Source organism: Delphinus delphis, chromosome 11 (genome assembly GCF_949987515.2).
Source record: "Delphinus delphis chromosome 11, mDelDel1.2, whole genome shotgun sequence".
Classification (NCBI taxonomy): domain Eukaryota; kingdom Metazoa; phylum Chordata; class Mammalia; order Artiodactyla; family Delphinidae; genus Delphinus; species Delphinus delphis.
In genome coordinates this window covers 53,274,826-53,297,151 of record NC_082693.1, presented here as the reverse complement: position 1 = coordinate 53,297,151, position 22,326 = coordinate 53,274,826, and the positions used below count along the sequence as shown (strand labels likewise).

Sequence of the window (22,326 nt, the reverse complement as noted above, 5' to 3'; positions counted from 1 at the left end):
CATTTTGCAAGACTCAAAAAAACAAAAAAAAAACTGTAAGCATTTTAGAAGTTAAAGAATGGAGAAATCCAATACATGAAAAGTATATGGATTTAACTTCAGACACTTAACTAAGACATTCACACAACATATGCATGTCAGTCTCCTATATGGTCCTAGAGCCTGCAGTATTGTAATTTATTGTGAAACCATGTAACCAAATACTTAAATATATCCACAACATCTATATCACGGTAATGCATAGTACATAATATACCAACAGCTCAAAATAAATTTCTATTACAGTTTTATGCAAATTATGGTATGATTATCACCTGCCACATTCTGAAATGGCACCAACTTCATGTAATGGTCCATGTCCTAATCAAAATCCTTACTGGTAATGATGTCTTATGCATTATCATCTGAATATCTCAAGTCAAGCTGTTAATCTAATAACCACAGTATGTTACCAATTAAAATCACCGCATATTTGGATGTTAAAGCAGGTTAAGTAATACAGCAGGAAAAATACTTCTAATTCACAGTTTCAAAAATAAAGGGTGCAGTTTTCAAATATCTGAATGCTTAAAATTGGTCACTCAATTTAACAACTGCCTCCTTCAATACATGTAAACTATGTTTGCACAGCATTAGGAGATGTCTTTTATTTCAGAAATTAGTTCTTACTGTTACAGGAGCACCACAAATTTGAAGGAAGAGGCTACAGTGTGAAATGAGCTCACTGAAGGATATGTTAAATAAAATCTTAACTACAATATAAGGTACTGTTTCCCCCAAGCACAGACCCTTTAATCAGGAAAAGTAGTCAACGCTTACCGAATACAATATGTAAATTAGCTCTCCAAGAAAGGGGGAAAATCTAACTCAACTAAAAGAAAATACTATTATTAGCTAACAAACCTGTGATAGCCAGCTTCAGAATTTTCCTAAAAGTAAAATTCAAAAGCATATAGTTATTTGACTCTTTCGATAAGGAATGTAGAGATACAAAGGAAATGAAAGAAAAATCTGGCTTTAAGAATTTCTAAGTGGAAACACACGCACACAAATGGGTAACTGAGAAAAACTGAGTACTTAAATATTCAAATTTTAAATGTATACGAAATTTATAATAGAAAAAGAAGTGGCGAATTGTTATCATGACCTGATTTGCTGAAAACATCTGCAAATTCACACTGGCATTAAGAAAACCAAAGTTTCAAAAATTTACTCCTCTCTCTTTCTCTCCAGATATGTTTTCTGTGCAAAAATAAATATCTGAAAATTGCACTAATACAATAATACTTATTTTTACTTTTGTATTATGAATAATCTGCACATGCTGCTTTACAGACAATACATATTTGTAAACTTGCTCATGCAAAATTAGTGTGCGCAACAGGGATACTGTTAATCCCCATACCTAAAAAAATGATATCATCTCTTTTAAACTGCCAACCCCTCCGAAATGTAACAAATCTTACACAGATATTCTTGTCTGCCACAGCTAAAAATCAATTTGTGTTGCTGAAACAAAAAGTTATACAAGAAAAAGAAACATGGTTTTTGTCTTGCAGAATTTTTGATTTTTAAATAAGAGAAAATTTATAAAAGAAAGAAAATTCATGGTCACAAAATTTTAACATTTTAATCCTAAACATTACAGGGTAAATAGATACTGGACCCTATCTCCATCAATCCTAACTTTTAGATGTCATTTTAAATGTTGCCCTAACCACTAAAACATTAGTGGTTTTACAACCTCTGGATTATGGAAATACGTATTTCTGAAATAAATGCTACAAAAACAACAATGGAAGAAAGTCAAACTGTCTCCACGAAGGAAAAAAAAAAAGTGGAACATTTTGAAGCTTTACTTCTCTTTCCATGTCTTATGATTAACCTGTCAATTCAGTGCATCATATGGTCAATGTAATGGTCCCCAGGTTGAACCAACATCTAACTAGTGTCCATTGATTCCAAGTTAGTGGATGATGAATCTTTTTGGATACTTTCAAAGATGGCTGCCAGCTCAGGGTTAGAACTGATCTGTGACTGGAATTCACTCATCAGTGGACTCTTCTCTGCTTCTGGAATGGTTAGCAGTGCTGCTACTGCTCTCATGGCAGATCGCTTTAGTTCATCTTGCTTTTCAAACTCCTGCTTTACTGAGTTTGCTTTTACCTGTAACAGTGAGTAAATTTATATTACATGCTATAAAAGGCAGTTCTTATACAAACAAAATTTAAGCACATATAAATAAAGCAAAGCTACTCTTTCATAGATCCAAAAGGCACATTATTCTTCAAGCAGAGTTGCTCTGAAACTTCTTTTTAGTAGTAGCTATGTATCTCCTTTTAAGGGAATATTCTATACAAGGCCCATTATAAAAACCAAGAGTGGGATCTGCTTATTAGCAAGTCCTACTTTGTCCTCTATCAAGCTACCTTGTTTATTCATTATTCTTCAAACATGTCATGTACTGACATCTCTGTGCCTTAATTCATATAATTATTTTTGTATGAAAAGTCCTGTTTCACCTTCTGGACCTAAAACAATCCTGACTTCTCAAGGTGCATTTTAAACGCTGTCACGTGCATATGAAGCCTTCTGTGACCCCCACCCCCTCCTCCACCAGAATTAAACATTTCCTCCTCTTTTGTGGCCCTATCACACTTTAACCCATATCAGTACTTTAAAAATATGTGTCAGATTGTTATAACAAGCTTTTAAGAATAGCATTTAACAGTGCTAAGCTTTCTAAAACATCCACATTTGAAGGAAGTGAGGAATAGGAATAATAAGTTAACTTTTGAAACAAACTGCTACATAAGGGTGCTAGCATAGTTAAATTTGGAAAACCACAGTATAGAATCAACTAGGGATCCTGAACATACTAAGTCTGGCCTAAATCAATGACATCAACATTACCTTAGTTGTACATGTAGCACGTAATGGCTCAACAAGTCGGTCCAACCTCTGCAGTACTGCACTTGGACAAAGGGTAGAGAGTCTCACCAACATTAAAAATGTTAGCATCTATTATGAATAAAAGAGACAAAATTTAGATTTTGCATTATTTTCTAAAGACAAATCCCAAATTCTGACAAAGCTTTTGAAAGGAAAATGACTAACCTGTACCATTAAGTTTCATTTTAATGTAATCTGCCATTGGAATCACACAGAATTGCCTCAAATCTTGTCTAAGGAATTTTACCTACGAGTACTAGAGTTACCTTATCTATCATGATCGATGGTCACGATCCTAAAAGAGTGGTTCTCAATCCTGACCACACATTACAGCTGGGGAGCTTAACAAATATACCTATTTTTACTTCAGTCATCGGGATAGGGCCACAGACTCAGTATTTTTTAAAAAGCTCATGTGCACCAGATGGAACAATCAGTGAATAAGAAAATAATTGAACCAGAAGAAAAGCTTTATAAGAAGTTTCTACTGTCTTTGCAAATTTCACTAAAAAACAGAACAAAAAGCCTGCTTATTCAGATTAATCCATATAAAGTCCAGTAACCCATAATCTTTTCTCTTAGACCATAAACTGTAGAAATAAAAGGATCCTATTCTTTCAGGGCTCTTTTCACTGAGTTCCGGAGGGGTCAGGTTATTCCATATTACATTATGGAAACGTGAAAGCTGGAGTTCTGATAGTATGGATGAGTTACTGCTCAACTACCACTTTTGCCCTGCTTGACCAAAGGTCCTGACTAGAAGAAAAAGATTTTTCAAATCACCCTTTTATAGTTCACATTTTAAACGGACTTAAGCAAACAGGAAAACAAAAAGCAGTTATGAGCAAAGTTCATGCTCTAAACCTAAGTAGCATGAAGTATAATTTCTCTATGGTTGCTTCTACAGATTGCTTTGTGTATCTGAAAACAGTTCTTCCTCTTATCCTTTAACAAACCTCTTGATATTGACTTCCTCTTCCAATGAAAAGGTTTCTGGATTTTTCCTGTATGTCAACTGATGTCACATTGCATCGCTATTTTGCATATTAGTTTATAACACACTAAAATCATGACAAGCAAACCAATCTTTCTCACTTAATAACGAGTAGATTACAAAGGTGAAAGTCACTAGCAAAGTCTTCTTCTAAAACATTCTATAAACAGGCACAAACATCTTACCTTAATATCATAATGGTCCTTCAAACCATCTTCAACATGATTTAGAAATTCAAAGATATCAAGTCTATCCAGACAACTGTCTAGAAGTGTGTACATACACTCAAAAGCTGCCTTTCTAATATCCAGGCCGTCATCAACTGTATGCTTAAATGGACCCATTTCTACCTGTTGAAATAAAACAGAATATGTAGATATACTAGAAAGTAAAAGACAAGCTTAGGTAAACAGTGCAATCTAACTTACCTCTCTTATAAGCTCCTTTCTAACTTTTGTTTCATTATAAAGATGTGGAAGAACAGTATCTAGAAGATCCCTTATTAATGATGGCTTATTATGTGCTGCTGAGTTGAATGTGACCAAGGCCACTCTTCTTACATTCAAATCTGGGTCTTCCAAAGTTTTTAGGAAATCACCTGAAAAATTGAAAGAGAAGCAACAGTTATGGTAAGCTTAAAATATGCATTATATTATTTTCCTAAATTGATAGTTTATTATTGTTACTTCTTCAATGTGGGTCATGGAATATGATGAAATCCTAAGTGAGCTATATAATTTCTTTTGACAACAGGTAAACTATTATGTCTGAATGTGAGTGGACTTAATTGATAAACCTATTCTCAGCACCTTTAAACGCAAAAGGTAAGGAGTGAGAGCCCCAAAAGCTCCCCATTACTTTTATAGATAGTTGATTTAACAGGTGGGTGACATAGAAGAGTGACGGAGCCAGCAACCACAAGGACTAGTAACTTGAATGAGTCTCCTTAAAATTCAAAATTAGTACTCGCACTAAAAAAGCACCATCAAAAATGGAATTTTTTTTTTCACTCATTCAAAAAACATTTATTGAGCATTTATGGCATGAAGCAGTGGGGATACAGCTGTGGACAAGTCAAATAAATTTATGCTCAGATGAAGTTTACATTATATTTACTTTAAATTTTAAATTCCAAAAGTGAAATTTAAAAACCTGAGTTCAAAAGATAAGCAAGGTGGGGACAGATCCACTGCTTGATAAAGATGGAATACTGTTAACAAGTATATAATTTATCAGATGACGGAGAAATGTGCCTCCCAAAGCCTATTTTTAACTTTAACAAGAAATAGATAAGAGGTCTAAGAATACAAAAAGGAAGAAACTGAAACCTACCACAGGACAAAGAGCTAAAGAAAGCACCTAGCCACTTTAAACACAGATATAAGTCTGGTTTTTCTTCCACACGGGGGACAGAAATTATAGTGCAAAGATCTTTGGAGTCATACAGACGGTGATCCACACTGCTTCACTTGTCAACTGTATGACCGACTTCTGGCAAGTTACTGTAGGCAAGAGCTTCAGTTTCCCAGTTTATAAAACGAGAATTTTATACGTACATTACTGAACACAGTGTCTGGTACACATGTGATATTCACACAGAGCTACTCATCATTATGTCATCTCAACCCTACCATAAGCAATCTTTTAGAATACACAGGGGAAAAAAGGTATGAGAAGACTTAAATGTATCACAACAGCAATTTGAAGAAATGGGAGGGGGAAAAAAATACTTCAGACACCATAGATTGGTAAACTCAAGGTTGACCACCCAGGAAAGTTCTGACTACAAAAAAGGTTAAGAGGTAGCTTGGGTTCAAAAAGAATTTAAATGTACCAGACTAAACCTCCTCACCTCTGTTTGCTTAGAATTACTATCATGGTGAATTGCTTTCAGTAAAGCACAAAAAGTATTGCTATTATGATAGACAAATGGTGACGTGGTCTAGGATCAGTGGTCCCCAACAACCTGGTCTAGGAATTTCAATTTTAAACAAACAGAATGATAATCATCTGACTGAATAACTATACCAATGATGCACACTGGTTGACTGTTGTCAACCTAGAAAGATGTCTCTAAAGATCTGGCACAGGTCTCTTCCTTTGCTGTATCTTGTACAATGACAAAAATGTGAGTAAATATATCAAAGCAAAAAGAGGCGAGGGGAACAAAGGCAAGAATCTTCTGATAGAGACTTTCTTTGAATTAATTCTAGGTCTCAGCGTTGGCACCCATTTAGCCCCCATGTCCCCCTTGCTCTGAATTGGTAATCCCTTTCGGTAGTTCTTTTCTTTTAGACTGTGTTTTTTAAATGGCATGAAACTGCAAAGCTTCTTTGCCATATCCCTCTATCCTCTCTGCTGGTATCCCCATTCTTGTCTTCAAGAAAACACCAGAGAGTTTAGTTACTAAAAGCTCTAGGAAAACTGATGATGAAAACAACACAGGGAAGTTATAAAATCATGAAAAATAACACTAAAAGCTAATTCTTGTCTTCATAGAAAGAGATGGCCCTTTTCTTTCTTGGATAGCTCCTCTTAGGTTGGTAGAACTAATTACCACAGAATTATCTTTTTTATTCTTAAGTTTCTACCTTAAATTTAAAAGCCTCCAAAGATCCCCTTGGGAGCTGGAGAGATACAAGTAATAACGAAGACCTGGGGCCATCACAAGCTCAAATGTGATTCATTTACAACTGGGAAGAACTTCAGATTAGTCAGAGAGATCATACATCTTTTTCCTTTACCCATTAGTTTACTTTAGGTCATTCCCAAAATATGATTATCAACTGTGTAGTTGACTTTAAAGACATCCTAGCATATTTACTACATTTCAGCTATTTGCAAAATTATTTTTTTTATGAAAGAATTACCAGACCCTTAAAAGCATTTTAGTTCCTTGGTGATATATTTAGCTATTGAAATGATTCGTTTTTTGACAGTTACCTATCAACTAGTTATTCAGTATATTCATCTTCATTTCCACTTACCTATGCAGTTCTTTAATAGTGGGTCAATAGGCTGTGGATGATCAGAAATAGTAAACTTCACAGCTGTAACCACTGAGCTTCGGGCATATGATGAGCCTAATTAAAAATAAATTTTAAGTCTATTGGTATTTAAGTCAACTAAAATCCATGGACACCTTTATCATTTTCAAACCACTTCAAATAACACCAGGGTCTTTAATTCCTTAAAACTCTCTTTGGTTGGGCTCCCCTAGTGGCGCAGTGCTTAAGAACCTGCCTGCCAACGCAGAGGACACGGGTTCGAGCCCTGGTCCGGGAAGATCCCACATGCCACAGAGCAACCAAGCCCGTGCGCCACAACTACTGAGCCTGTGCTCTAAAGCCCGTGAGCCACAGCTACTAAGCCCATGTGCCACAAGTACTGAAGCCCGCGCCTAGAGCCCGTGCTCCGCAACAAGACAAGCCGCCACAGTGAGAAGCCCGCACACCACAACGAAGACCCAACACAGCCAAAAATAATAAAAAACAAAAAAAACCTTTCTTTGGTCAAGAGGGGTATTTCTTATTACTTCCAGGATACTAATGAAGCAAAGTTTACTCATCTTATGAAACATAATTCCACTAGATTTCAAAAGGAACAATCTCTACCAGGAAGGAGGCAGCCTGCGTGACCAGCAGTGGAGGCTCTATCCCTCACGAAAGGGAACTGGTTAAACCACTATATGACTGTCAAGATTTTTATTAAAAATGAAAGCAATTTCTAAGAATGAATGGCCTTTATTATCTTCTCCTGGGACAACAGGGGTTGACACTGGTAATCTGAAAACTCTTCTAGAATCTTTCATTTGAACCAGGTTAGTTCACCAATTTCAGTACTGTAATTAATTCTAGCAAGCTCCTCTGGCTATATTAATTCAAGAGACATCTGTCCCACATTAAGACAAGAGTAACATTAAAATACATTAAACACTAGAAACTACAACAGATTTATTTAATCATTATCTAACTACACTCTCTTTATCCTTTTAAACAACAAGGTGTCATTTGAATATGGCTCCATATCAATAACATAAGGCAATAGGTTCTACATATAACAAGATACAGAAATGTTTTAACTTCGGCATTAGCCATCTTTCCAGGCAACAACTGCTAATAAACAAAAATTTTTTAGATAAGAAAATCTAGGTACCCACCTGATATTAAATACCCCTTAAGCCGTGGAAGGAGAGTTTCTGGATCAATTAGAGTGAGTTTGCCTAGACATTCAGCAACAACATTTCTGGTTCCTTCTTCTGCACACTCACAGTGCTTTAGCAATAAGGCCCAGATGTTTTCAACATATGGTTTAAGGCCCACCACTGATGCAGAGCTAATAATTTCCTTCAAGGAATGAAGCAGTAGATACTGCCTTTTGGGTTGACTGGTTATTTCTTGTAAGACAAATGGTAGATATTCAGGAAGGTTGCCCACACTAATGCTGCCTAATGCATAGGATGCAGCTGATTTGACTTCTTCACTAGGAGATGAGAAGGCTTCTAATATGACAGATTTTAGTTCCAGCTGCCCACTTAAGTCAATATGATGCCCAACTTCTCCAAGAGAAAGTAGAGCTAAGAGGCGAATAGAATCTGTAGACCTTGAGTTCTTGACATCTTGAATAAACTGACCCACTACAGCTGGTCCTTCTTTAGGGCATGCTCGAGTAAGAGCAGCTACACATTTGGCAATGGAATAATAAGACTGCTTATGAGTAAGAGCTGTGCTCTGAGAATAAACTGGACCAGTCAGCATGCGCAACAAATCCATGTATCCTAGGTTATTTGTTCCAGTGACAACCAGAGCTTGGAAAAAGTCTAGCATGGCGCTAAGAGCTCCCCCTTGCAATAAAGGTGATCTAACAAGTCCAATAAGTTCATTGAGAATGGATCCACTTATCTTTGAAAGGGAGGAGGGATACACTTTTGCCAGTGTGGTAAGAAAACTGATAGCCATCTGTGAAACATGCATATCACTTTCGCTGATAAGAGGTGGGAGCTCATCTAGAACTGCATCAATCATGGCAGCTGTCAGGCTATCACTATAGTTTTTAATTAGAATATCTAGAGCAGAAAGGGTACCCAGTTTCAAAGCTCTCTGGTTTTTCCTGAGAAATGAAGCAAGGATAGGAACCCCTTCTCCCAGGACGGGCCTCAAATCTATCTTCAAAGGCGACCCAGCAATCAGTGTCAACGCCTTCACTGTAGTTAACCGCGTAATCTCATTCTTCAGTCTCTCCAAGAAAATCTGAAGGGTATTAGGCAAGTCAGAGCCCAAATTGTCTCCGAGGTTGCAAATAATTTGTCCCATACAGGAAATAGCCCTTTCCTTGACTTCCTGATCAATGTCAGCTGCTTTTAACCTCTTAATGGTACAGGTAAATAGATCTTTGATGTAAGGAGTCGCATCAAACGAGGAAGGCTGATCTAAAGGACGAATTACTTTGACAAGCTGTTGAGTAACAAGAAGCGCTTCAGATGTAATCTTGTAAAATGGATCTCCAACACAAGCCACCACTGGAGGGACCAAAGCTTGAACATGAGGATGGAAGACTTGAGGAGAGTGGTTACAGAGGATTACATATAGACAGGACAAAGCATCAATCTTCAAATTTGATGAGCTTGATTTATCATTCAGTGAGAAAATGATTCCTAAAACCCAACCAAAAAAGAAAAATCCAGTATTTTTATCCATGCCACCTTTATGAATTTAAAGCTAGTTTTAAAATTTAAAACGAATCCCTAAAAGATTGCTAAAGTTCCCACTATATATTATCTCTAAAGCAGTCGAAATTCCACAAGCTATGATAAATATTAAAGTAAAAAATTTTAGGGTACGATTTTAAACTTTTAACTTTAGGTATTCAATGGTTCTGTAAAAAAGTTAGTTACATGTGCAAAGTTGTCACAAATTATCCTTTTCAAGGAAACAATTATTTAAGCTTATCTAAGTCTTAATAAAGTCTATAATAAGTCCCAAAAGTGATTTACTATTTCTTTCATACCTGGTACAAGTACAGGAATGTGTTGTGTTAGGGCCCCAGGTAATACATTTACCAGTTCAGTTAACATGTTAAAACAACACTGTCGGGTCTTCACACTTTTTTCTTTCATCTGTTTGTGCAGAGCTTTAACAATGTTGGGAACCTGTAATTATCAAGTGCTCATTAGCTGGTTCAGCTACTGGTACTTCCTCAATACACTTAACACAAATTACAGGGGCTGGGGACAAATGGAAGAATTTTTTTGGTCAAATTCCTAATTCCACTAACTGTCAACAATTTGTACAATACAAACTTTGTTGCATCTACTATATATGTTCTCTTGAAACTATATTTGCTTGATACTGATAAATAAGAGAGCAGAGCAAAGCTATCATTAGCTTTCTACAGAGCAACAAAAGTCTTCCTTGATTAATTTTACTTACGAAATGCACAAGACTAAATAGAGATCTAAACAATAAAATAATTTTCAACCAAAACTTTAGGAGCATAATTTATAAATGGTTTTTGAAACTGAAATAGCACATACAAGCAATTAAAGAAAAAAGACAAATTATAGAAAAGAAACCATTAAATGGGTCCTTGTGTTTGCTTTTCGTTGGCTGTTACAATGAAATCAACCTCACTTCAAATGTAGTTACAAGCGGCAGGAATAAGATTCAAAGACATCTGCTTCTAAACTTCCTAATGTCAGTCAGTAAATCCTAAACAGGGAATTTACCAATAAATCTTATGGATGCCAGGAAACAGACACATACCATATCGAACAATGATGTGAGAGAACTAGAGGCAAAAGAAAATATCTATCTAATTAATTCACCACAGCATCATCAAAATTTCCTGTGATTTTTATCTGCTTTCCATATACTTAGTCAATTGCTTATGTCCTCCATACACTTTATCTTTTCCTTCTACAATTAATCTTCAGTGTTCACCTTTAAGTTCACCACAAACTTTTAAAATTTTTACTACTTGAAAACAAGATAGATATGGCATGTACATCCCCTCCTCTGGTTTAGTTGTTCAGTCCCTCTCAACATCTGTTTTGTAATCTACAAAAATGGACAAATATGTACCCCATAGGGCTGCTGTAGAGACTGCATATAAGATAGGAAAATACCAAGCATGTACTAAATATTCAACAAATGGGGGCTATACAGAGCTAACATTTAGAATCTTAGAAAAGATGTCCTCAAGTGAAAAAAATATGTATTTTATCAATAACAATAGCTGGTATATATAAATACTATGTAGCAGGCTTCACTGTATGTTTACATAGATCATATCATCTCTACCTTGGGTAGACAGTTCTAAGTAAACCCTTACTACAAATGAGAAAAGTGAGGCTTAATAAAATGTCTAAATAACTTGTCCAAGATCACACAGCTAAATTAGGAGGGAAGGAAGCTATGAACACAAGTTGTCTAATTCCACCGCCCTAAGATTTCTCCATTGATCAAAGATAAAGACTACTTCACTGAATCTTAAAGCTAATATTGTTTAGCCAGGAAAAATCAAGAAAACTTCAATCAGAATAAATTATTTACAAGTAATGTAATATGAGCATCCATAAACTACTATACAAACACATCCCAGAACTGTTTCTCTAAAGCTATTCTGGAACTCATATTTCCATATAAAAACACCACTTTAAAAGATCACATTTATTAGCATGACTTTTAAAACACACTTTTAAACTGACCTGACTCTGAAGCATTGTTAAAGGTGTTTCTCCCTGTTCCATTGCATCAGGGTCACACAGCCAACTTTGCACAGGACGAGTTTGCTTCAAAAGAGAAAGGTATGCATGAAAAACATCTGCCTTTACATTCTCTTCACGCTCTTTAAATCTGGATATCAGTGCAGGAGAGACGGTCTTGTAGAATTCTGGAAGCATTTCATGCCTTGTGCTAACTACAGCATCCAAGCACTTAGCAGCTGCACGTCTCACTTTCCAACTCATGTCATCATCGTCACTGTATTCATCATCACTCCCTAAAGAGAAGTTTTAATGTTAACAGGCTATTAATCATAAGAAAAGTTTAATATAGAAAGTGAACTGATATTCATAACTAAGATAGTTTTCTAACTTTCCACTAAGATATACAGCAATAGATAGGTTTAAAAAGAACTAGTACTTAAATCGGAGGCAGAATTTACTTATAAAAATTTACACATAAACAAACCTCTAAAGAAAAATTATCTGATTGTGTTTTTAATTTGTTAAACATTTTCTCATTTATGGGTAATGAGCTGCTTATTAACTCTTTAAAATCATTTATTAATACATTAAACTTTTTCAGATTATAAATATTTGTAAAATCATAAATGTCCCAGCCTTTTAAAATAATGTGAATGGAAGTTCAATTCAAAAGATTCACTTGACACTACAGGAAAATCAAACAAACAACTGGGGAGTTTATAAGATAAACTATAAAATAGATTTGTGATATAGATGATGTGATAAAAAGAATGATCACCAATCCCAGGTCATGCTGTGAAACTAATTTTTCAGGGGAGAAAAAGAATCCTGACAGCAGCTTTCTTTGTGACTACAAGGCTTTTCATTAAATTTGTTGATGGGCTATTAGGAACGAATATGCATATTCTCAACCTTTCAAGATATTATCTTAATACAGCTTAAATAAACTATACTTTCTCAATTATAACAAGAAAATTCTGCCCACATAACAGAGCACCAGCTTCTCCAAACTCCTGTTAAACATTAAAGCAATATTCCAAGCATAAGCATTAACAATTCTCTCTCACTTACTATTCTTGCTAACTTTTGTGTGTGTGAAATCTCTGAAAATTATTTCCTTCTAACAACATCAAGCCGAATCAGTTGGGTAACGTGAAGTCAGGAGGATGGCCTACATATTAGCAGTTCTCAGGACAGTCTAAAATTACTAACAATAATTTCGTTATTCTTAGATATAAGAACTATAGTCCTGAAATGATTCCTCAGTGGGAGAAAAAAGATACCATCACTTCTTTGGCTTATATTCCAATTAGCTTAGTGACAGCTAAATGTAGCCAACTATGCCTTGGAAAATTTTCCAATCTCCAGAAGGCTTACTTAATTTCGTCTTAGCAGTTTATAGTAAAACCCAACCAAATACTGCTAAACTAAGGCATTTGATTTATTCACCAATACCTATTTGAAGAAAAATTATAGGGTACTACCAAATAGATTACTTTAAAGCACATAAATAAATGAAAAATTTCCAATGGTAACCCAACTATAGGAATTACTTTACAGAAATATACTTAAAGGTTATAAAAAATTAAACAGCTTAATCACGAAAATTATGTTGGTTTTATAAGTTACAATAACACTATGATAAAAAGATATTTATTAGGTATAATCCATGTACCTGATAAAGCAGCCGAAGGACCTGGTTTGTTATTCAGCATCAGTACTTACCACACTAAAAAAGCCAACAATCAAAAAATCTGGAACATAAAATGCTACTCCTTTTTTCAAAGGATATTCCTATTATAAGCTAAGGTTTCCCTTCGTTAATATAACACATTTACTGAGTGTCTAATGTGTGTCAAGCACTGTCCTAGGCACTGGGATAAAGCAATTGATAAAGAAAGACTAAAATAAAATCTCTTCCTTCATGAAGCTTACATCCTGGTACGGTAGAAAATAATTTCAGTGTATCAGAAAATGATTAGGTGTAATGAAGAAAATAAAAATGCTGCAAAGGGAGATAGATATGAGTATGAAGTAAGGGGAAAGCCCTGAGATGGGAGACTGGACGAGGAGGGTGTGTAAAAGAAGCGATCAGGTATAACCCCAAAGTTTTTGGCCTGAAAAACTAAGAAGAATGGAGGTGCCATTCTGAGATGGAGAAGTCTAAAGAAGAAACAGGGTCGGGCAGGCAGTGGGGGAAGGGTGGAGAGAAGATATTTTAGACATCTAAGCAGTAAATCAGTTAAGCAGTTGCATATATGAACCTGGAATTCACAGGAAAGGTCTGGTATAAAGGTAAAATTTGGCTTTTCAGCATATTGATATTAAAGCTAAGAGACTAGATGAAATCAACAAGATCATAAGAACATAACAGAGAAGTCAAGGACTAAGCCCGGAAATACTCCAAAGTATAGTGGTCAGGGTGATGAAGAGGAACCAGCACAGAGACTGAAAAGGAGTAATCACAAAGATAGGAGGGTGTGGTATCCTGGAAGTTAAATACAGAAGTGCTGCTGAGAACTGAGGAATAGGCAGACTCAAACATCTGAGGTCACTGGCAATCACCAGAAGACTGGATTTAAGAGAAAAGAGGAAAAAAGGAGTTGGAGAGCATTCATTCTTTTGAAGAGTTCTGTTGTAGGGTAGAGAAACTGGGCAGTATCTGCTTGACTCTAAAATGGGATTAAGAGAGGTTTTTTCCACCCTTTTTTTAAAAAAAAAGATGGATGAAATTACAGACTTTAGAGCAAAGTCATTACCTAAATTCATTCAAAGAATCAAACTTAAAAGTATAACTAACAGGAAATCCACCGATGCATATACCCAATAACTTAAACATTTCTATTATGATTCTTTTAATACTAGCAGAAACAACTAAACATGAGCAACCCTGTGTCCTTGAAGTGCTACTCCTTTCCAGAGTAAATACCACAAATCACAGCACAATGACATCAATCATACGAGCCTCAGAAATGCTTAAATTATTCATGAAAGTTAAATGGAGCCTCAAACAATATTTAGGATTTCTCATTAAAGTAACTATGTATGAAACCAACCAAACTGCTATGAATGTTATCTATAGGTACAATTTTTAAAATAACATTCATTTCCCTCCTTACAAAAACACTTTGTAGAAAATTTGAAAAATAAAGAACAAAAGTCACTTATAATTGCTTGCCAAGAGAAAAACACTAGTAACATTTTTTTCACCATATTTAAAAAAATAAAACTGGAACAGTAATTTTTGCTACCCACTTTTCATTCAACTTATTAACTGCTTTAACAAGAACATGATTTTGAACATGTTGCATAGCAGTTCAATACATGGATGCCCCATAATTTTTTTTATCAATTTGCTCTTGTTGAATATTGTGGTTATTTCCGCTTTCACTATCATAAGCAAACAAACAAACACAGTACAATCTGGGTAAGAATCACCTCCATCTATAACACTGGGTCTTTCATGAAAATGTAACAAATTCCTTCTATTTAATTTGAAATACCTTGGTCATCATCATCACCACCATCTGCATCCATGGCATTTTCATCTTCATCTTCATCATCATAATTATAATTTGGATCATAAGTAAGATACTTAAGACATATATTTATAATGGTAGAAACATGAGGATATACTTCCTTAGGACATCTGAAGAAAAAAACAAAAGCTGCCTTGAATAATTATACTTTTTTCCTTGATTCAGTATCTGCCAATTTTGCTTTATTACCAGATATTTTTCCCTTCCCTTTACCATAGTATAGGAAAGTGGTTTCCAGCCCTCAACACCAATGATCCTTCATCTTTCCCTCCCACTGACTTCATGTTTTAAAAAAGATTTACTTTTCAAATTACTCTTATTAAATCAATTTTAAGATGAACTCCACACCCCCACACACACTTTAACATCTCTGAAGTCAGATGATTCTTATAATAAATGGTATGACGTAGTTAGTGTGGGGTCATACAGAGAAATCTGTATACGCTCTATCTTCTCAACACACGGCTAGAACACCAAGCCCAGATAAATGTATCTTCAGTAACTAGGATTATTGGTGAAAATGCCAGTGTACATTCATCTAGGCTTGGTCTTCTAACTTTATGTTGAGAAAAGACAGAACATATAATAAATGCCCAACAATAAAGAAATAATTTGTATTTCTCAATTAAAAGGACAGAAATGCATCCCACAATTTCTGATTTTAACAATTTGATATGACTATAAAAGCTCCTTATCAAAAACCATGAGTGGCAAATAACTACTTATAATTACTGCAAATAACAACAGTGAAGTCTCAAGACACTGTGCTACTACACTGTCAATTCTAGCCAAAAGCAAAAAAAAAACACCCCAAATCTCACTACTTAGCCAGTATGGCCTTCTTGTACATAAATACAGTTTTTATTATTAGAACCAAGGTTCCAAAACTGAGAATCACTGCCCTAGCAAAATGGCTGTAACACATCTCAAAAACTGTTGAAGAGAGATGAAATTCACTAGTATACATTTCTGACCAGATAATTAATTTATCCTGGTACTCTCTCAGGATAAAGACTACATCATTAAAGTAAACTGAAAGACAATTATAAATACCTTTCCCAAGTTCTTTAAGGAAAGTCCTAACAATAAGAAGGAAACATTTCAAAATAAATGTAAGGATTGTATTTTAAAATAAAGATGATATTCACTTCAAATACTGTATTGGTTATCAGTTATTATTTAATAAAAACTTAATTAAAACACATTTGAAATCCAAAACTCAATCCCAGCTGTCATTAAAACCCATTTCTCCTCACCCACCTAATCTACATCTTAATTATTACTCTATTCTTAAGAAAAATTTTTATTTGAAAAATATAGATCTTAAAAACTTGCCTTCTCACAAATGATTCAAAGGCTTGAATGCAGTACTCTCTTAATTCATCGTCATCTACATTACAAAATTTTACCACCAAAGGAATTATCTTCTCAAGGTATTCACCTAAGAAAAGCATATTAGTTCTTATAAACATTCGTTAATATTTTTTAAAGAAAACTTTTCAATACATAAATATTTCTTACCTATTCTATGACCAGCTTGCCTACTAATAGCAGCAATACATTGTATGTAGGTTCTTGTTGTTGACATGGAATCATTTTTGGACAACTCTGACAAAAGATGTTCAATAAGATCAACAAAAACTATATTTCCACAGCTCATAACCAGATGGCCAAGAGCAATAATGGTTCTTTTCCTCACTGCAAGTCTAGGGCTGGTCAACTGGGGGAGCAGACAGGTCAGAATTGAAGGATGGAAATTAACAAGAAGTCCTCCTTGCCTTAAAATAAAATAAAAAGAAAACAAATAAATACAAAATGTCCAAGTACTACTGAAATGTCTGCCCTCTGACCATCTCTTGATTACCCCTTCTCCCTATTGTCTTTCCTCTACAAATCTACACACTAAGTTTCAACGATCTTGTTGGTCCAACCCTCTCTTTCAAATCATTTCACATGTGCAGTTCAATGACTCAATAGCAGTCAAACGTCTGTGTCCTGCCAGGACAGTGCTAGTGATCAAGTCACACGCAGGACAAAAGGTCTAACTGAGGGGCTTCCCTGGTGACGCAGTGGTTGAGGGTCTGCCTGCCAAGGCAGGGGACACGGGTTCGTGCCCCGGTCCAGGAAGATCCCACATGCCGCGAAGCGGCTGGGCCCGTGAGCCATGGCCGCTGAGCCTGCGCGTCCGGAGCCTGTGCTCCGCAATGGGAGAGGCCACAACGGTGAGAGGCCCATGTATCGCAAAAAAAAAAAAAAAGGTCTAACTGAATTTTCAGTACTTATCAAATTAAGCATAAATTCCTCACCCTCCTCAACAAGACTCCAATGTATCAAAATGATCTCCTACCACTTTTCTATTCATTCTATATTCTGGAAAATTAGAATACAATGTTTCCCAACTCAAGACTACTTACATATTCTGATATATTCTATGTTTAAGCATAGACACCTGTGCCCTACCCACTTTTCAAAACTAAATTCAAATGCCACTGTTTCCATAACAAACTTTCTTGGATCCTTCCATTTTAAACCCCCAAATACACTATACTCTCCGTTAATATTTAGTCCAATTCTGCCTTACATTATAGCCATTTGTGTTCTTACCTCCTATCGCAAAGTATAAGCTCTTTGTGGGCTAGGATGATAGCTCTTCACTTTTACTATATATTTGTACCACATGAAGGCACTTGATTATTTTCAAGTTCAAGTGAATTAGCCACAAATAACAGACAAATAATGATGACGTATAATGATTGTAAGAATCAGGGACAAACTGAAACTGACAGGTCTTTTAAGGTTACTTCCCCGTTGGAGTTGCTTAGATCTCTTTCTATATTCCCAAGTTTGACTTCCAGAGGAAAAGTAGAAAAGCAACAAATATATAAAGCCAAGTTCCTTCCACCCTCACAACACATGCTCTAAAAAAACATGGCTGCTGAAGAATACCAGCATTATTTTAACTGGAAAACTTGCCACTCCTACCAGCACATTTCCTTATCCAAGTAGATCATTGTATTCAAGAACATCAAAGAGTAAAACAAAATATAAAAACTCTGCTGAAATGTTTAAGTCACAAATTTTATTATTTTTCAAAACTACAAGAAATATGCTTGCTATGCAGTATTACATAATATAATTAGCTTTTTTCTTCCCTCACTCCTAACCACACACATTTATAAAACAGACACAATTTAAACATGAATAATTTTAGACCAAGTTTTATTATATTTATCCGAAAGGGTTCTTAATAAATGCACAAATATTTGTATTATAAGTAATACAAACAAGTCATGTTTACCTGCTCAACATATCAGCCATAATATCCAAGGCTTCTAGCTGAACAGAGACATCTTCCTGCTTTGCTATTGCACTGGTAAGACGCCCAGTAATCTTTTTACATACATTAGCAGCTAATGCAGAGCCTGCATGAATAAGAAACCGATTATGATTTCAAGGCAAGTATGTTGAATTCCACCTTATATTCATGCTAGTTAGCAAATACTCAGCAACTCTAAACTTGATTTTAAAACTGACTCAAGAGATCCATGTCAGAAAAATATGTTTCAAGGGACTTCCCTGGCGGTCCAGTGGTTAAGACTTCGCCTTCCAACACAGGTGGCGCGGGTTCGATTCCTGGTTGGAGGGCTAAGATCCCACATGCCTCGAGGCCAAAAAACCAAAACATAAAACAGAAGCAATATTGTAAAAAATTCAATAAAAACTTTAAAAATGGTCCACATCAAAAAAAATCTTAAAGAAGAAAAATATGTTTCAAAACAGGTTTTTCAATCAAATAATTTATTAGACATAAGTAAGAATTAGACCCCACTGCAGGAGTACACAAAACAGGGAAAACAGTATCGATTCAGTAGAGTCTACTGGACAACTATTTCTGTGCACTGGCATGAATGCCAGCTATGGAGCTAACAGTAACTGTAGTGCTTACACCTCTAGATTGGAAAGCAGTGATGACATTTTTCTCTATTTAAGTCCTCTTTACTAGTAACCTAATAAGATCCTTTCCAATCCAAACAAAGTAGAAATGTTGTTCCAGGAGACTCATCAATAAAGATTATGACTATTTTAAAGTAGATCTGTGTTGTTACTGACCAGGGAGAAAAAAAAAGGAAACAAAAAACTGTGAAAGTAAAAATCTGAATGGTTAATAGAATTCTTGTTAGAGCCAGAAATCAGCTAAAAACAAACATGTTTCAATGAGAGGGAAAAAAATAAGGAAAATATCAATGTAGCTAATACAACTATAAATAACATACTTCAGAGTTGGTGAAATAAAGTAACATTGGCATGATACAGTGAAAAAAAACCATCACCTTTGGATTAAAAGATAATGGGTATGAATCTTCGTCCAACCAGGTAATCAAAACTTTGGATGAATTAACTTAATCTCTGAATTTCAGTTCCCTTATCAACAATCTACATTTAAGACCTCCCATATGACTGACATTTTTAGACAGTGAAATAATATACACGCACTATCTAGCATGATACCTAGCATAGAGAATAATATTTATTAAGTAAATGAGTGAAAACTACATACTAAGACTACATTATTACCAATATACCTCTTTCCATGAAAGAGAGTAATTTCACCCCATTTGCAGATGAGACAGTAACTTTAGCCTGAAATTTTAGCCTGTAGCTTAGCAGTCAAGACAAATTCTAAAACTTACATTACATGAACATCTGTCAGAGGTCAAAAGCTAATTACTTGACAAATTCGTTAATTGTAGTTTTAAATTTTAAAAAAATTGTAAGTAGCTATAAAAGGCTCAGCCTTAATTAAAGATACTAGTAAACTGAACTCTTTCACAGCTGTCTTAATGGTGCTAAGTTTTACATCATAAATTCTACAGCAAAGCAAAATTAACATTGAAAATAGAAAGCTAATCAGAAATAACTCATGATTTTGGTTATCTTTTCTCTCATTGCATAGGCTGGCTTAACTCTATTCTGCAAGCCACATTTAATACAATATAAAATCTTATTCCAACATAAAAATCCTTCAGAACTGGTATTCCAAAGAGATACTTAAATTCAATCAAAATAATATTTTTAAGCAAAAATAAGACTCCGGACTTTTTTTTACAAAGATCTTTTAGGGATAGATACCTCTCTCCCTCCCTGGTCAGGAGGGAAAAAAAAAAAAAAAACGGTGGAGGAGAAATACCTCCATTTATAAAAGGGAAATAGGAGAAAAAAGCATTCTTGCTTACCACTGGAAGCTGGAGGGAGTTCTCCAATTACTGTTTTAAGACCAATACTCGAAATATCTCGAAGTTGCTCCTTATCAGAAAGCATGTTAGTGCAGAGGGTATCTACAATTGTCTCTACTTGGTATTCTTTCACTTTACTCACTAAAGGGCCAAGACTGTAACATAAGGAAGAAAAAACATTTTTTAAATCTAGATAAACAAAAACAGAAAAACAGATGAGTGAAAACATTAACTTTTCTGCCTAGCAACTGTCAACACGAAATAAATGCTATGCCTGTAACATAGATAGTATATGAATAAGAGTGTTAAAAAATTCTTAATAAGCTCTTTGCAGTTTCCAATTTTTTCCCACTTATTTTCATCACAGTATCATGAAACTCGAAGATGCTTTCACCTTCTCCCAACAAACCCTTCAAATACACACAACATCCTTTAATAATAAGAAGGCTAATTAGGAGTCTGCTCCTAACAAGGATCCTATGATTTACCTGCAATAGAAATTCCATCCAGTGTATCACATTTTCCCAACTGTGACCCTTCCTTCCTACCATCTATCATCAACTCCAACTCATGAACCAAAAAATTTATATTCTTTTTATTTTCTTGTTTAAATTTTTAAAGTATCAAGTAACTGGGAAAAGCTCTTCCACCGTGTCCTTGCCACAGAATTTAGCACATCGGAGATAATGTTTATTGCATGACTATTCATTGAGGAGCCATTGTATTCAAGACTGTATTGAATAACAAAAGTATGGCCCCTATCTTCAAAACTTTACCATCTGGTTGGTGAGGTAAGGAACTCACATAACTACTTTAGAAATGATGCAGGCATTCACTACTCTGCACGATTAAAAAAAAGAAAACAACTTTTAATTTCAATGTTAGTATTTATTTACAGACAGGAGACTGCACCTTGGAGACAGATTTTTAGGTACTTGTATTTATGGAGTATAGTTAGAAAAAAGAGCACTTCAAATGAGAGACTAGAATGAATAGAATACATGCTGAAAGAAATGAGAAGTCAAAAGAATTGCTTGATGCAAAAGGCAGATGAAACACAAAATAGGAAAGGCAAACACCTGGGATATTAAGGAGAATCTTTAAAGTTAGGCCAATGAATTTAAATGTGATGTGGTAAAGTTGGGAGCCAATGCATTTTCTCAAGCATTAGTGACATGATGAAAATAATTTAATTTGATAAATGCTCAGATCATTGTTTCACATACAGATTCTCAATAAATAACAGCTGACTGACTGCCTGACTAGAAAAGTAGTAGGCAGTATGATCTGGGGAATTAGAGGGAACTTTCCTCAACATAATAAAGGCCATATATGACAAACCCACAGCCAACATCGTCCTCAATGGTGAAAAACTGAAACCATTTCCACTAAGATCAGGAACAAGACAAGGTTGCCCACTCTCACCACTCTTATTCAATAAAGTTTTGGAAGTTTTAGCCACAGCAATCAGAGAAGAAAAGGAAATAAAAGGAATCCAAATCGGAAAAGAAGAAGTAAAGGTGTCACTGTTTGCAGATGACATGATACTATACATAGAGAATCCTAAAGATGCTACCAGAAAACTACTAGAGCTAATCAATGAATCTGGGAAAGTAGCAGGATACAAAATTAATGCACAGAAATCTCTGGCATTCCTATACACTAAGGATGAAAAATCTGAAAGTGAAATCAAGAAAACACTCCCATTTACCATTGCAACAAAAAGAATAAAATATCTAGGAATAAACCTACCTAAGGAGACAAAAGACCTGTATGCAGAAAAGACACTGATGAAAGAAATTAAAGATGATACAAATAGATGGAGAGATATACCATGTTCTTGGATTGGAAGAATCAACATTGTGAAAATGACTCAACTACCCAAAGCAATCTACAGATTCA

General features: G+C 35.1%; 1 protein-coding gene across 1 annotated transcript in view; it reads right to left on the bottom strand.

Moving 5' to 3' along the window:
- Positions 1-1,611: 1,611 nt before the first annotated feature.
- Positions 1,612-22,326, bottom strand: part of CAND1 (cullin associated and neddylation dissociated 1) — a 52,173-nt gene continuing 31,458 nt past the window's right edge. Inside the window, exons 3-15 of the mRNA XM_060025179.1 lie at positions 20,425-20,579; positions 18,489-18,612; positions 16,712-16,968; positions 16,526-16,631; positions 15,155-15,300; positions 11,652-11,944; positions 9,953-10,094; positions 8,106-9,599; positions 6,934-7,029; positions 4,375-4,544; positions 4,132-4,296; positions 2,914-3,021; positions 1,612-2,166 (exon numbers count right to left, since the gene is read on the bottom strand). Of these exons, the coding sequence (XP_059881162.1) occupies positions 1,942-2,166; positions 2,914-3,021; positions 4,132-4,296; positions 4,375-4,544; positions 6,934-7,029; positions 8,106-9,599; positions 9,953-10,094; positions 11,652-11,944; positions 15,155-15,300; positions 16,526-16,631; positions 16,712-16,968; positions 18,489-18,612; positions 20,425-20,579 (3,481 nt within the window). The 3' untranslated portion in view covers positions 1,612-1,941. The remainder of the gene's footprint in view (positions 2,167-2,913; positions 3,022-4,131; positions 4,297-4,374; positions 4,545-6,933; positions 7,030-8,105; positions 9,600-9,952; positions 10,095-11,651; positions 11,945-15,154; positions 15,301-16,525; positions 16,632-16,711; positions 16,969-18,488; positions 18,613-20,424; positions 20,580-22,326) is intronic.